We start from the raw sequence: 14898 nt of genomic DNA, 5'->3' as shown, positions 1-14898 counted from the left end.
TGGTAAGAGGAAAGGTCCCAGCACTACTACATACCTATGTGAAAAAATTGGAGATCTCATACCAGCAACTTAATAGCACATCTGAAAGCTCTAGAAGAAAATTAACTGAGCACAACAAAAATGAACACATGGCAAGGACTGAAATCAATAAAAGAGAAATAAAAAGAATAATACAAATAAAATCAATGGAACAGAGAGTTTATTCTCTGAGAAAATCAACAAGATAAACAAACCCTTATCCAAATTGATTAAAAGGCAGAGAAAGACTATCCCCATTAGCAAAGTCAGAAACAAAACTGGAAAATTTTGCAGAATATTTGATCACACTGTGGACCCTGATATTGTATTATTTACTGAAAAAGTCAGTTTCTTGTTGTCAGCCCTTAGCACAAACCTTTACTCCCTCTGGCTAGAATACAGGCTTGCCCTTAGCATGGATTTAGTCTCAAACAATGTAAGTCAAGTAAATTTGTAGATGGAAGCATGCATGTTTAAAAATGATGCCTAATTGAATGGCAAAGTGACAAATCAGAGAAAAATTTGACAATAGGATATGCCCAACTCTCTAGAGAAGAAAGAGGGAAAAGGGTTCCTTAACAAAGAGCAGGGAGAAAAGAGAATGGAGAAGAAGGCATTTTTACTGGAAGAGTTTTACAGATACAGGTTGAGAACAAGCTAGACACAGGTAAAGACAGAACAAGGCAGAGAGTGAGAAAGAACCAGATTTGGACAGATTGCTAGAGTTAATTTCAGGTCAAGTAGATCAAAAAAGACAGAAGCTGAGAGAAGGCCAGATTGAATCAGTTAGCTTGGAGTGGAGTTTGAGCCAGAACAGCTAAATTGAACCATGCAGCCAAAGCTCATAAAGAACTAGAAAGGTTGATCTTATTAAGCAATAAGTCCACAGGCTGAAAACATTTCTAGGCCTAGATAAGGTTCTCGGAAGGCTAGAAGCTTCCAGGATGAGGCCTCCGCAAATCAGCAAACAGAGGCAAGAAGCCTTCATAGACAATAATTATGTCAGGGAAATAAAAGTTACTTTTATGGGAATATAACAACAGACACCGAAAAAATCCAAAGAATCATACTTTAAAAGCCTACATTCCACCAAACTGGAAAATCTAAAAGAAATAGATAATTTTCTTGATAGATACCACTTAGCAAAACTAAATTACAATAAGATAAACAACTTAAGGACTGGTGAGATGGCTCAGCAGTTAAGGGCACTGACTATTCTTCTGGAGGTCCTGAGTTCAAATCCCAGTAACCACAAGGTTGCTCACAACCATCTATAATGGCATCTGATGCTCTCTTATGGAGTGTCTGAAGACAGCTACAGTGTACTTACAAATAATAAATAAATAAAAACCTTTGGGTTCAAGCAAGTAAGGCTGGAGCAAGAGGGAGAAGGGAAGGAGGAAAAAAAAAACAACTTAAATAGACCTTTACCCACTAAGGAAACAGAAGCAGTTATTAAATGTCTACCAAACAAATAAACTTAAGGTAAGCTGGTTTCAGTAAAGAATTCTACCAGACTTTAGAAGAAGAGTTAATGTCAATGCTCCTCAAACTATTCCATAAATTAAAAACAGAAAAACATCACCCTATTTATTTTATGTGTCCACAGTTACCAAGCTACCCAAACTCCACAAAGACTCAACAAATAAAGAGAATTACAGGACAATTTCCATTATGAATATAGATGTAAAAAAACTTAATAAAATACATACCAAAATGCAAACCAAACCTAAAGTCACATTAAAAGTCACATTTCTACCACTGCTGCAAAACTTCCACCACATGAGCTGTGCCACTGAGGCCCCCACGTGGTGCTCTGTTGTGTGGGCTGGGTAGCCAGACAGGTCCACATAGACCCCCCCAGTTCCACCTTTCCTGATACCAGACTGTACAAGCTCTCAAACACACACCGGCATATTAATTGGTAAGGAGTTTTCATTTGGTGGGAGGGACTCCAGATACCCAGTTAGTGCCTGGCCAGCATTTCCTGGACTAAAGGGTTAGCTTTTCATGGCCCCAGTCCATATGACTGGCCTCTACGACTTAGGACATTGACCCGTTGGGTAATTCCCCTCTCGGAAATAGCTCCCACCCTCCCCCCAAGCTCTCGGAGCTGCTGGAAATCCTAGTACCAGGTGGCTATTTCCTGGTAGACTAGTTTCTGGTGGAATAGCTCTGCAGAGGCCCCTATATATTCTTGTGACGACTGGATTATCTAGGCTGAGCCTGATTTTCATTGCCAGTTTTTCTTTCTGGATGCCGACTGATAACTGATAACAGCCCTGTCACCTAATGGGCAATACATTGTCTTTGTTTGTACCCACAGACACCCCACTGGGTTGTCTACTGAAAAACCTCAAATCTTTAAGATTAACACCTGAGTTGATGCCTTCCAAATTGATACACCTCTCCAATAATGTCTGGCTTCGATACCCTCTAGATAATGAACTAAAGTGGCCACTTAATGGGACGCTAGACCCGATCATTTTAAAAGGTCTTAACATATACTGCCAGCAGTCTGGTAAATAGAAAGAGGTTCCCTATATTCAAGCATTCATCTAACTTCACTCTAATACCTCCATGTGTTCTGCCTGTTCCCCACCCCAGGTTCTCTTAGCCATGAAACCTGCTCAACCCCATACCTTTTTCTAATTTTTCTTTTTTAATTAAACCAAAAAGGGAGACTCTAGCAGATGTCTGCAGGTTTACATCAGACCAGCTAGACTTGCTTCCCCACATTCACAACCATCCACACAAAAGGCTTGGCTACCCGAGCATGCAAGGGAGGCATTCCATCTCCCTCTCTGTCCAGGACCTGTAAAGTGTGTGCTAGCGGTGCTTTCCACTTCAAAAACAACTAACATGAATGTTGCTGTGATATGGGACACACTTGCTTTTCCTTGCCCACTGCAAACTCTAGCTGCTAGAGACACTGGGCAGTGACTTTTGGCCTCTAGCAGGAAGTCCCGTCCTGCTGCGGCTGCCACCCAACACCACCCCCACCCCCGCGATCAGCCATACAATCCAGCTTTCTTATTCTGGTCCTAGCCAAATGTTTCTTTGCTAATACAAAAATGTGCTTTTCCCTGCCTATACAACCCACCAAAGTTACTTAAGACAGGATAGGACTCTGTCATAATAGATTTTTACTACTGCTATTAAATTCTATTCAGTTACAACTAATCCTTCTGGCTCTCAATCTTATCAGAAGTCTGCTAATAGTTTATTTAAGTTTATGGTCAACAGAATTCCCAAAGCCTCTAACAGTTGACCCAAGATGGTTTCAGAAGACGTGGACACCAGACACCTAGAAGATACAGCCTGGATTGTATGTGATGAAATAGTCACTAACAAATGCAGTGGGCTACACTGGATGCTCTAAGTCAAATGACTTAGCTAAGTCAAACCAAGGTAAGTCGTTTCTCATGTCATGTATATCCATTCCACAGAAAAAAGCCCTGCATCTTTTGTGCTTGGAAGCCAAACTGACTTCACCCAAGAGACTATGGAGATCATGGGAACTGTTGGCTAGTGAACTCTGTCATTTTTTAAAATAATATATAACTGGTAGATTATTGTTTACTCTTTCTCAGACTTCTGACTACATTTGCAGCTAAGCTTTCACAGATTATCTGTTACTTCATTACCTAAACTCGATTGCCATCAATTAAATGCTTCATATTTCCTCTTCTTGCTATGACTCTGTCCTAATATTATCTGAGTTCCTATAAACTTGCCTAACTCTAATAAAACATTCCACTATATGATCCAGCAAAGGTTCATCTTAAAGACTGCTTGTGTTGTTAACTCATGCTGTTATCTCTTTTGTAAATTTATAAGCTACAGGAAACCCACTCAGATCTACTCATGGACCAAATAGACACCATCCAGATCTTGTCAAGTCCAGGCACATCCAAAACAGCTCCAGAGAAGCAATCTCCAGATGCTCCACCTCCTGTCACACACAGAGCTGCTTCTACTGGACCTGTTCCTTCTGACCTATCCTCAGATGGCTCGCTCCCTAGACCCTGGATAGCAGGAAACAGCCAACTCTCCTAAGACCAAACAAACATACTCCATACTCATTCTTCTAGGTTCCCCCTAAAGACATGTTGCCCCCAATGCAAGCAGGAAGTAGCCAGATATCACGACAACCCTATTCCTGCTTCGCCGTCACCTCTTTCTAATTTTTCTCTTTTAATTAAACCAAAATGGGGGAATGTTTGTGTTCTGTCTAAACTCCACCTCCACAGTTATCTGGCAAAACCCATGTATGCTCCTCTCCACAGTTACCTGGCAACAGCCAGGTAGGCCTGCCCACTATAAAAGGGGCTGCTTGCCTCCTCCTCTCTCTTTTATGTTCTCTTGCTCTCTTGCCTCTAGCTTCTCTCTGTCCCCTCACCTCTCCCCTCTTCCCTTACCCCTCTCTCCACGAGGTCATGGCTGGCCTCTACTTCTCTTCTTCCTCTCTCTTCTTCCTCTTTCCTCTTTCTCTGCCATCTTCTCCCATTTCTTTCCCCACCTTTGCCCTCTGCCCTGAATATACCCCCCCCCTCTTTGGAACCATTTGGTCTGGTGTTGTCTGTTCTAAGCTGCGAGCCAAAATCTAACACCCATAGTCTACAGCAATCTCTAAATGTTAAAAGTCTAAAGTTAAATGTCTCCTCTGAGATTTATCTAATCATGTAACTGTAATTCTCAAAGCAAGACAGGAAGCCAACTGACCAATCTCCAAACTCTGCGTCTCCAAGGCTGATGTCAAAGCAGGCTTCAGATCTCTAACTCTGTTTTCATCTTTGTTACCTACAACAAACTACTTTCTTGTGGGCTGGTTCCATTCCCTGTTAGCAGCTTTCTTCAGCAAATAGCCCACAGGTTTGGCATCTCGAATATCTTGGAGTCTCCAGGGAAACTTCAGTGTTACATCTTCTTGTTCCAATGTATAGGATCAACACATGACTTTCTGGGCACTTCCTAAGGTCTGGCATCACTTCTTCAGCTCTGCCCTCTTTAGCACTCTAAGCTCAGGTTGGTCCACTCCACTGCTGCTGTTCCCCCTGGTGGCCATCCATGGTACTGGCATCTTTAATAGTCTGAGGTCTTCAGCTGCAGCTTGGTGTCTCCAATAGCCTCTCATAGACACTCTACATGGTGCCAAGCCTAAAGTCCTTTGCATGATCCCTTCATTCCTGGGCTGTCAACTGCAACTGAGGATGCACCTTAGCAGTGGCCTTCCCTGGCCTCTCACAATGCCAAGCCTCAGCAGCTTTTCATGACCCCTTCATGCCTTCAAAACCAGTACCACTTGGGTGAGTCTTACACATTATCAAGTACAGCTGCAGCATTAGGTACAACATTGGCTATCTCTGGAACACATCTTCTTTGTGTTCTCAGAAGATTTCATCTCAGTGATGCTGCTCTCTTCTTAATTAACACTAATTTCTTAGCTCCAACTAACCAGCATCAGTTGTCCCAGTAGTACCTTCTATTCTAGACTCTAAAGCTGGAACCACATGGCCAATGCTGTGAGTTTCTTCTGCTTGCTGGGGCTGGAACATGGGCCCCCTTATTCTATTACCAGCTTTCTGTTTTCCTACTTCCTCACTGCCTAAGCTTGGCTGTCCCAGAACTTGCTTTTTAGATTTAACTTTGAACTCAGATCTGCATGGCTCTGTCTCCTGGGATTAAATTCCTGTACCACCACACCTGGACCGAAGTTTCTCTTCACCTAAAATTTGCCCTGTCTCAGGCTGGCCTTGAATTTAGAGATTTCCTTAATTTTATCTCCTGGGATGAAAGGTGTACACCAACATGCCTGGATCTAAACTGACAGGGGTACAATTTTGCCCCAAAGTCCCACTCCCTTAATTCAATTTAATATCATAAAACACAGGATTCAGCTCCATTTTACTTCCTGGTGACCCTTTAATACTCAAACCATGTATTTTATATTTTTGCTTTCTCAGCTTACTATGTTTGCATAAAATCCTCCTCATGATACTTAACCAGAGAACAAAGTCTACAAAGGTTCTCTCTTACACTTCCTTTGTCTGTGCAGTTAATCTGAGTCTTTTCAATTTAGCCTCAGGCATACTCTTCAGACAATGGCAAAAATTAGCCACATTCTTCACCAAAATACCACAAAAACAGTCTCTAGGCCACATACTGAAATATTCATCTCCACTGATACCTCTTGGATCAGGTTAGCACAGTTCAAATCACTCACAGCAACAAAGTCATCCATATTCTTTCTAGGATAGCCCATTAAGCCCCACTTATGGCATTCCAAAGCTTTTGAAATCCAAAGTCCCCAAATTCACATTTTTCCAAACAAAAGCATGGTCAGGCCTGTAACAGAAATATCTCAGTCCCTGGTACCAATTTCTGTCTAAGTTAGGGTTTTACTGCTGTGAACAGACATCATGAGCAAGGCAACTCTTATAAGAACAACATTTAATTGGGACTGGATTACAGGTCCAGAAGTTCAATTCATTGGCCAGGCCAGTGGTGGCACATGCCTTTAATCCCAGCACTTGAGAGGCAGAGGCAGGCAGATTTCTGAGTTCGAGAGTTCGAGGCTAGCCTGGTCTACAGAATGAGTTCCAGGACAGCCAGGGCTACACAGAGAAACCCTGTCTCGAAAAAAAAAAAAAAGTTCAATTCATCATCATCAAGATAGGAACATGGCAGCATCCAGGCAAGCATGGTGCAGGAGGAGCTGTGTGTACTACATCTTCATCTGAAGGTTACTAGCATAATACTGGTGTCAAGACAGCTATGATAAGGGTCTTAAAACTCACACTATCACTTGCAAAGCTACTCCAAAAAGGCCACACCCACTGCAACAGAACCACACCTTCTAATCCTGCCACTCTCTGGCCCAAGCATATACAAATATTACGGGATGTCTTCTGTGGAGGAAGGTCAACTGGTATTTTCTCTGCTCCTCTGCACTAGCAGGCTTTCACTCAGCATCTGGCTGCAGACCCTGACACTGTTATTGATGCCATGGTATACTTGCAGACAGGAGCCTAGCATGGCTGCTCTCAGAAAGGCCCAACAAGCAGCTGATCAGAGAAGAGAGGCATTCCAGCTGAGCAATTCTAAGATCCTGAGTCCAATTACAAACATAACGTGAGATGTTATAATGTTTGCATACTGATAAATATACAGAGACATGTTGGGCAGAAGACAGATGAAACTAAGGTGATGAGAAAAGGCTAGCAAGAGAGAGAAGAAATCTAGAGAAAAGAGAGAAACTATGATTGGATGGCTTCCTTCTGATGTCACAATTACTTTATTCAACATTAAATGTAGAAATTAGGGAACAAGCCCCTCACCTAGTTGAAGTAGAGATGGGGGGTCCCATGCCTCAGGGTTGCTGTCAAGCGGACATTCCAGTTGGAAATGGAATACTGGTATGTTACATAAATCGGCTTTTAACCCAGGTTTTCCAATTTAGCATCCTTCTTCCCTCACCATTAACACATACATTCAGCCTGTTACTCTGACACTTTGCCAGCATTAACTGTCCTGGTTCCTTTCCTTTCTGTGTTCTCAACACTACTTCAATGACTCTTGTGACCCACTGCCTCTACAATCTCTCTGACACTCTCTTTTTCTGATGTCTATTATCATTTGATGATACCATTTCCTGAAAGGTAGCTAACCAGCCATTTTCTCATCCCTAATCAGGGGTCAGAAGTAAACCAAACTTTTGGCTGACCTCATTTTTCTGATCTTTAGTCTCTTTTGAAGTCATTTTAGTATATTTGCATTCTGTTTGTACCCTTCCTGCAAGCTGAGCACTGAGATCTTCTGTTATCTTTTCTGAGGGTGGAAAAGGCTGTCCTTTAAGTTTAATGTTCACCTCATCTTTGACCCTCATTTCTCATATTACACGTCAGGTTCTTTCTCATCTCATATCCAAACCTTCAGAAGGCTGCAATGATTCGGCAATCCAAACCACAGCTGCTTGCCACCTTTTCCAGCATTCTTCTAGCTACTGTATAGAGAGCATCCATATTTGACTAAAGGCAATGTTCTTTCTAAAACAACAATCAGATCACTCCAAAGCCTCCCTTTAAACTTAAAATCAAAATTCAGACTTCTAACAGCAGTATCAAAGTTGACATGATATAGTTTTAAACTTCACCTTCCTTCATGGGAAACCTTCATCAAGAAGATAAATGTTAAACTAGCACATGTAGACTAGGCAACCCCATGTTGACAGATCACCAGCATCACAAAGAAGCAGACAAACCCACTGAAGGCCCTGTGAGACCATGCTTTCCTGGTGATGGTACTGAAAGACCCCCAAGAGGGAAGACCCTCCCTCCAGTCTCAGGAGATCATGGCCACCCAATGACTCACTAGACACCATTCTCAATGCAATCAGGAAGAGGTATACATCAGGAAATCAGTAAGCTGAGTTTGAGACTTGTAACCCACACAGGAGCAGAAGCCCTTGACCCACAGCTCAGGGAGAGTGGGGTATTTAGAGGAAAAAACCACAAACCAAGGGGAGTGAGGGGGGCACTGGAAAGTACCAGAGGAAAGTCCCAGCCCATTATTCAGCATGTGACAGGGTTCAAGGAACAATCACGGGGAAGTACAGGCCCTTTTTCTCAAGAACCCAATCTTTTTTTTTTTTTTTTTTTTAATTGGATGTTTTATTTACATTTCATATGTTGTCCCCTTACCCCATCCCCCACCCACCCAGGAACCCCCAATCCCCTCACACCTCCTCCTTCTTCTTTGTGGATGTAACCTCTATCTACCCCCCCACTCCCACCTCCCCACCCTCAAAACTCCCACCCCCTGGGGCGTCCAGCCTTCATGAGGTCAAGGATCTCATCTTCCACCTGTGCCCAGCAGGGCCCTCCACTCTTATATATTCAGCTAAGGCCCTGGATCCCTCCATAAGTGCTCCCAGGCTGGTGGTTTAGACCCTGGGAGCTGTGGTTGGTTGGTATTGTTGCTCTCCTCATGGGGCCACAAATCCTTTCAGCTCCTTCAGTCTTCACTCTAACTCCTCCATTGAGAACCCCATGATCACTTCAATGGCTAGTTGTGAGCATCTGCCTCTGAATATGTCAGACTCTTGAAGATCTCTGAGGAGACATCCATATCAGGCTCTTATCATCTTATTCAACCGTATCATCCACCTTGTGGTCAGTCAAGTTCCTGGAACACAAAGCCCCAGAACTAGCTGACCCGCTCTCTTGGCTCTATTCTATCTGCTAGTCTGCTAGGGGGAAAAGTTCTAGTAACCCTTCAGTACCAGTGTGCAAGTCTTCAGATGAAGGAGACAGTGTGATATGGTGAATAGCCAAGAAAGCCTTTGATTTCCTTCCGAGTATTTTCTAGGAATCCCCTAACAAAAGGAAAATATAAAGAGAGAGTACCTACTAATTTTATATTGGAAATGTTTGTTGGAAAGTTAAATAATATTGTACTTTTATTTCACTGAACTAAAAATGTTTTCATTAAATAGATATTCCTCAGGACCCACTTGGTTGAAAGAGAACAGCCTACTTCATTTAAAGGAACAATAATACCTGTTATCCCAGACACTCTAACCAACCCCCCATTTTTGGGAGTTACAGTGTCAGTAATTAGGATTCAGTAATACTTCTGTGCTAAAATCATAAACCACCTTAGAAATGGATTCTAGAGTCTTGCTAGTCCTTTTCAGTACATATTATCCACCATGAAGAATTATTTTTCTCCGAATCTAACAGGCTTATCTAACTGCAAATAATTAACACAATTTTTCTGATGATTAGACGATAAAATTATAACAGACTCTGGATTTGACCTTGAAAAATATCTGAAAAGATCAAGGAAGGAAGGAGAGAAAAGGAATAAGGGTGATCAAAGTGGGATCCAACAAATTGGGATGTAGCTGACTCAATCACTGCTTTTCATTCTGTACAAAATCAACTGTGTTCAATGCTACCTATCCTAAGCTCCAAAATACGTAATCTGCCCTCAAAAAACATAGTTACCAAATTATTATTTACTAATAACAGAAGAGTAGGTTTAATTTTGACATTTGAAATAGTAAATTTCTCTAATATTTCTGGATCTAAAGGAACAGAGCAGATAAAATAACATGTAAAGTTAACAAGGGATTTATTAGGTTGGATAACAGTATGTGACCAGCGTAGTACAACAATAGCTGTCTCACAACCAGAAAGCTGAGAATCTAGTAGTTGTTTAGCCCATGAAATTGGATATCTCTGCATTAACAGTATGTCCCTGGGGTCCTGGGTGATTTCTAAAAACTTCGTTGCCCTCAGTCCATGAGCTAATCTTAATGAAGTTGAATTTAATATTGGCCACACCAATAAGATAAACAAAACTGCCAGATGTGAAGGCAAGCAGGCATAAAGCAAAAGCTTCTTCTATTTCCTTTCATGTGAGCTGCCACCAGGTTTGATCCAGATTTAGACTGAGTATGTCTTCTTCAAATTATCTGATTAAGAAAATTTCTTACTCAGCTAGGTGTGGTGGGACAGGTATTTGATCCCAGCACATGGGAAACAGGCAGATATATTTTTGTGAATTGAAGGCCAGCCTGGTCTACATAGTGCGTCCTAGAACAGCCAGAGGACAGGAAGGGAGAGAACTCCTTACTGGGGTACCCGCAAGCTTAGATTAAACTGAACCAAGAATCACCATCACAGAAAGTTTCTTTGAATTTATTAACACCTCATCGATGAAAGGACCTATGCTAGACCTACATCCTCCATCACACAACAGAAAAATAGCCAGAAGACTAAAACTACAATGAATGGGCCCAGAAGGCTAGAGGAGGAGTTTATAAAAGGTAATTGAATCATGAAACTATGTAAGGGCTCCACCTTAGGGCGGGGCTTCCTGTTCTCCTATATAAATCCTTCCGAACTGAAAAATGCATTCAGTTCAGAAGGACACGGTGGTTACCTACTTTGAGCCACAACTGTTATCTAGAGAGTCCAGAATATACAGCATCCCTGAAGCAAGGGGCAGATTTTTCTGCAGGAATTGAGGAGACCAGGGGATCTGGACGTAAGTTGAAATCCTGAGTACACGAATTTATACTTTTTCTAACTTCAAAGATTCTCAAGTGAAAGATCTGGTTATAGTTAATAAGGAGGATGTTACTGTTTTCAGTGTCTTGTTGAAAACAAAATTTAAATCTATTATCACTTTAAATCTAAGATTAACATGTTTTTTTCTATTTATTTTATGTTCCTTGTAAATATGAATTTTAAATGTATGGCCATACCGTGCATTTCTATTTCTAGCATGGTATCCAAACGATGTACATTATTGGATTCCTAGAAGTCTGTGTGTATAAAACCTTCCACAGTAAAGGAAGTTATAGACTTGTATCTCATATGCATGCTTAAAGTTATTTAAAAGAATATTTTATTGGTGTCTCATTTTGCAACACACTTGTCTAGTGATATTGTATATTTAGTCAGCTCCTTCTGGTGGGCTCAGGTCACTAATAGGTTGCCTAGCACATGCTGTTCTTTGTCCCAGCACTAAGAAAGGGAATAAAAAGTAATCAAAACCACTCAGTTTTGCTACTTGGATGATTCAGGCAGGAAGATCCTGAATATGAAGTAATCTTGATGATAATGTTTATTTTGACTCAATTTAAAAATTAAAGGTAAATTTTCTATTTAGATCCACATGATGCTGAAATCAGTTCTCCTTGTAGGGGGCTTTTAAATAACAGGTATTTTTATAGTTTCTGTATTCTTTTACTTAAAAATAACTCACAGCAATCTTCTCAAATATTCAGAAGTTTACTCTTAAGATTTCTCCCTCAAGAGAATGAATCTCTCCCAGGGATGAGCCCGCTTATAGGTTCTCCAACACAGAGCATTTTTACCTGAAACTATTTATACACAAACAACAGACTCAGCAAATTACTTATAAGTTGGATTAGCTAAGTTTCAGAGCACAGCTTTTGAAAAAAATAAAACAAAACAAACTATGGGAATATTCAGTGTTCTGTTGACCTACATTTCAAGGAAATTACACTAGAGACAACAATATTAGTGCAAGAATAGCAGCCCTCAGACTCTTGCTATGTGTTCAAGTTCTAGGCTCCAGTTCCTTTACAGAATCTTTACAGAACAGTTGATGCTTTTAATGAGGCTTATGTCTGTAGAATGAGTGACCAAATAAAATTTCAAATGCATGTTTGAAACCTACTCAAGATGATTCAGCATAAAGCTCTTATAGACGTACAGAGCCCTATAGACTATATAAATCCATCCTTTGTTATAGATTTCACATTCAAACATGGAAATGCCACAGGTGGATGTCTAGGGAGTTTAGTGTCTTGCCTCCTGTTTTCAGCTCATGTGAATGTAAATGATAAACATCTTGGTTCTATTCTTTTCCTTCCAGTCATAATCATTTTCTTCTTTTTATTTTGAGCTTTTATTCCATCCTCAGGGCTACTTTTTTTCTTTTCTTTTCAATTGTTTTTTTCTATTTTCTTTCTTGTCAGCCTGGTGTTTATTATATTTTCTTTTATTTTCTAAGTCTCACTTTGTAACCCTGATAGTGTTAGAATTTGTGACATACACCAGACTGCCCTTGAAATTAGCCTTCGTAGTGCTGAGATTAAAGGTGTGCACCAGCAAAAACAACTTCATTCCTTTATTTTTTAGGCAAGTTCTAGTAAGATTTCAAAAGAAAGTGAAAGACGGTATAACTGCATCATATATAAGCAAACAACTTTTATTTGAAAAGGAGAAATTATCCATTTACACTGTTAATAGTAAATTTATTGTATAAGCAACACATTGTAAAGTGATATTTGTTTTCTTTTCAAAAAGTCTAATAATGAAGTCTAACATTCTTTTAGTTTCACCTCCAAAATACAGATTCACACAAACTGTGGAATTCAGAAGCTATCTACAAAGTGCTCTCTCTCTGTGTGTGTGTCTAATCAGTTCAATCGGCTGTGGACCTGTTTGCACAACTGAGAAATTAGTGGACACAGAAGTTAAGCTAGTAATGGAATCATCTGATAACCAAGCTCCATGGTCTGAAATAGACATTCTGAACTTACTGAAATACATGCAGTATAATATACCATCAGATGACTTCAGAGAATTCAAAATCAGCCAGGCCGACCTAGACTGGAGTAAAGTAGCTTTTGGACGGTTTTCAGGAGAAATGTGCAAACAGAAATGGATGGAGATTTCTTGTAAGTTAAGGAAGTTCCGCACACTGACAGAGTTGGTGCTTGAAGCCAAGGAACTTATGAAAAAAACTCACAAAAATAATCCAGTCAAGAAGCATCCTGACCGACCCAAAAGACCCTTGACTGCCTATCTGCGCTTTTACAAGGAGCAGCGACCCAAATACTGCCAGATGTACCCTAAGTACAGCAATGTGCAGCTGACCAAAATCCTGGCTGACAAATACCGTCAGCTACCAGCAGAGATAAAGCAGAGATATATCCAGGACTTTAAGAAGGAGAAACAAGAGTTTCAGAAAAAGATGACTCACTTCAAGGAAAACCATCGTGTTTCAAGGCATCCTCAGAAGTCTGTGGTGCCCGGAAGTCATCAAACCAAAGTCTCTAAGAAGTCACAAGGAGTTACGAAAAACATAAAGTCTCTTCGTAAAATGGAATTTCACAAAACATTTTCCTCAGAGATGACATTTCATGGAGAACCCAGGAAACCCCCTATGAATGCATATCACAAATTTCACCAAGATTCATGGTCAAGTCCAGAACTGAGGCATCTGTCCTTTAGGGAACGCTTCATTAAGATTAGCAGGCTTTGGCATCAAGTCCCAGAAGACATGAAGGAGCAGTATACCAGACAGGCTGTGGAGCTACAGAAACAATACTGGGTGGAGCTGGACCTCTGGCTCAAGACATTGTCTTCCGAGGAATATGCTGCATATCAAGAGGCCAAGGCCATCCGTAGTAAGCGAAAGAACATGAGCATGTCTGGAGGCAGAAGCCACAAGTTTAGACGAACAGATGATCTTCAGTCCTCCTCAGAAGAAGAGCTTCAAGTGAACCCGGGAGAGGGAGAGGAGCTGCTGGACCCTGGAACAGATTCCCCATACACTAACCAAAGTAATCATGGTGGCTCCCAGGCATGGTGGCATCTGACAGATGATAGCGAAGAGGAAGACTCTAGCACCTCTTCAGATTCTAGCAGTACAGATGAAGATGATGAAAATCTTCCTCTTGGGGAACCCACAAGTTTAGACTCTGTTTAATCCACTTTCACATTGTAAATCGTTGTTTACAACCATCCAAGCAAACCCCAGAATATTCTAGACAGACAGGGAACTGTCCTCTCTGTTTTTGTACTCCCTTGCTTTTCTCTCCTACACTCTTTACTTTCTATATACAAAAGAGTATAGTCTGGAGAGGAGGGAGGTTGCCATAGTACTGCCTACATCAGCTTCCTAGGCTTAGGAAGAGACCCGACTGAATAGCATGTACCATCTATTTACGTTTTTTGAACTAAGTATAATGTCAGTATTACAAATTAAGCACTGCATATACAACTGGTATAATTTAGTTTTAGGAAGGTCTCTTATTTGCTGTTGCGAAAGAAAATCTCACCTCTGATATTCAGAATAAGTAGAAACACAAACACGTAGATATAAATAAGTCCTAGTTCATGACCTTATCTGATTTGCTTTCAATTCAACTTCAATACCACAGTCCTGCAATTAGATTGATTAGTGGAATATTAAGTATATTGAATGTTATCTTCTCACCATTTTGCTTGTAAATATTCTAAGCTGTTTTCATGAGTATTAGCTATATAGCTGTTGTTGTAAACTTTTTGAGATTTTATATTTGTACCTAAATATTCACTTTGGTTGTTTTAG

At 40.7% G+C, this 14898-nt stretch overlaps 1 protein-coding gene across 1 annotated transcript; it reads left to right on the top strand.

The window, feature by feature from the left end:
• Positions 1–13047: 13047 nt before the first annotated feature.
• On the top strand, positions 13048–14274 carry LOC114633446 (upstream-binding factor 1-like protein 1). The gene has a single exon (XM_028782016.1). It carries the CDS (start codon positions 13048–13050, stop codon positions 14272–14274), a length of 1227 nt encoding a protein of 408 aa, XP_028637849.1.
• Positions 14275–14898: the final 624 nt, after the last annotated feature.

Source organism: Grammomys surdaster, unplaced genomic scaffold (genome assembly GCF_004785775.1).
Source record: "Grammomys surdaster isolate TR1022 unplaced genomic scaffold, NIH_TR_1.0 660, whole genome shotgun sequence".
Lineage (NCBI taxonomy): Eukaryota > Metazoa > Chordata > Mammalia > Rodentia > Muridae > Grammomys > Grammomys surdaster.
The sequence above is the reverse complement of the archived record's forward strand: the minus strand, read 5'-3'. Positions and strand labels throughout refer to the sequence as shown.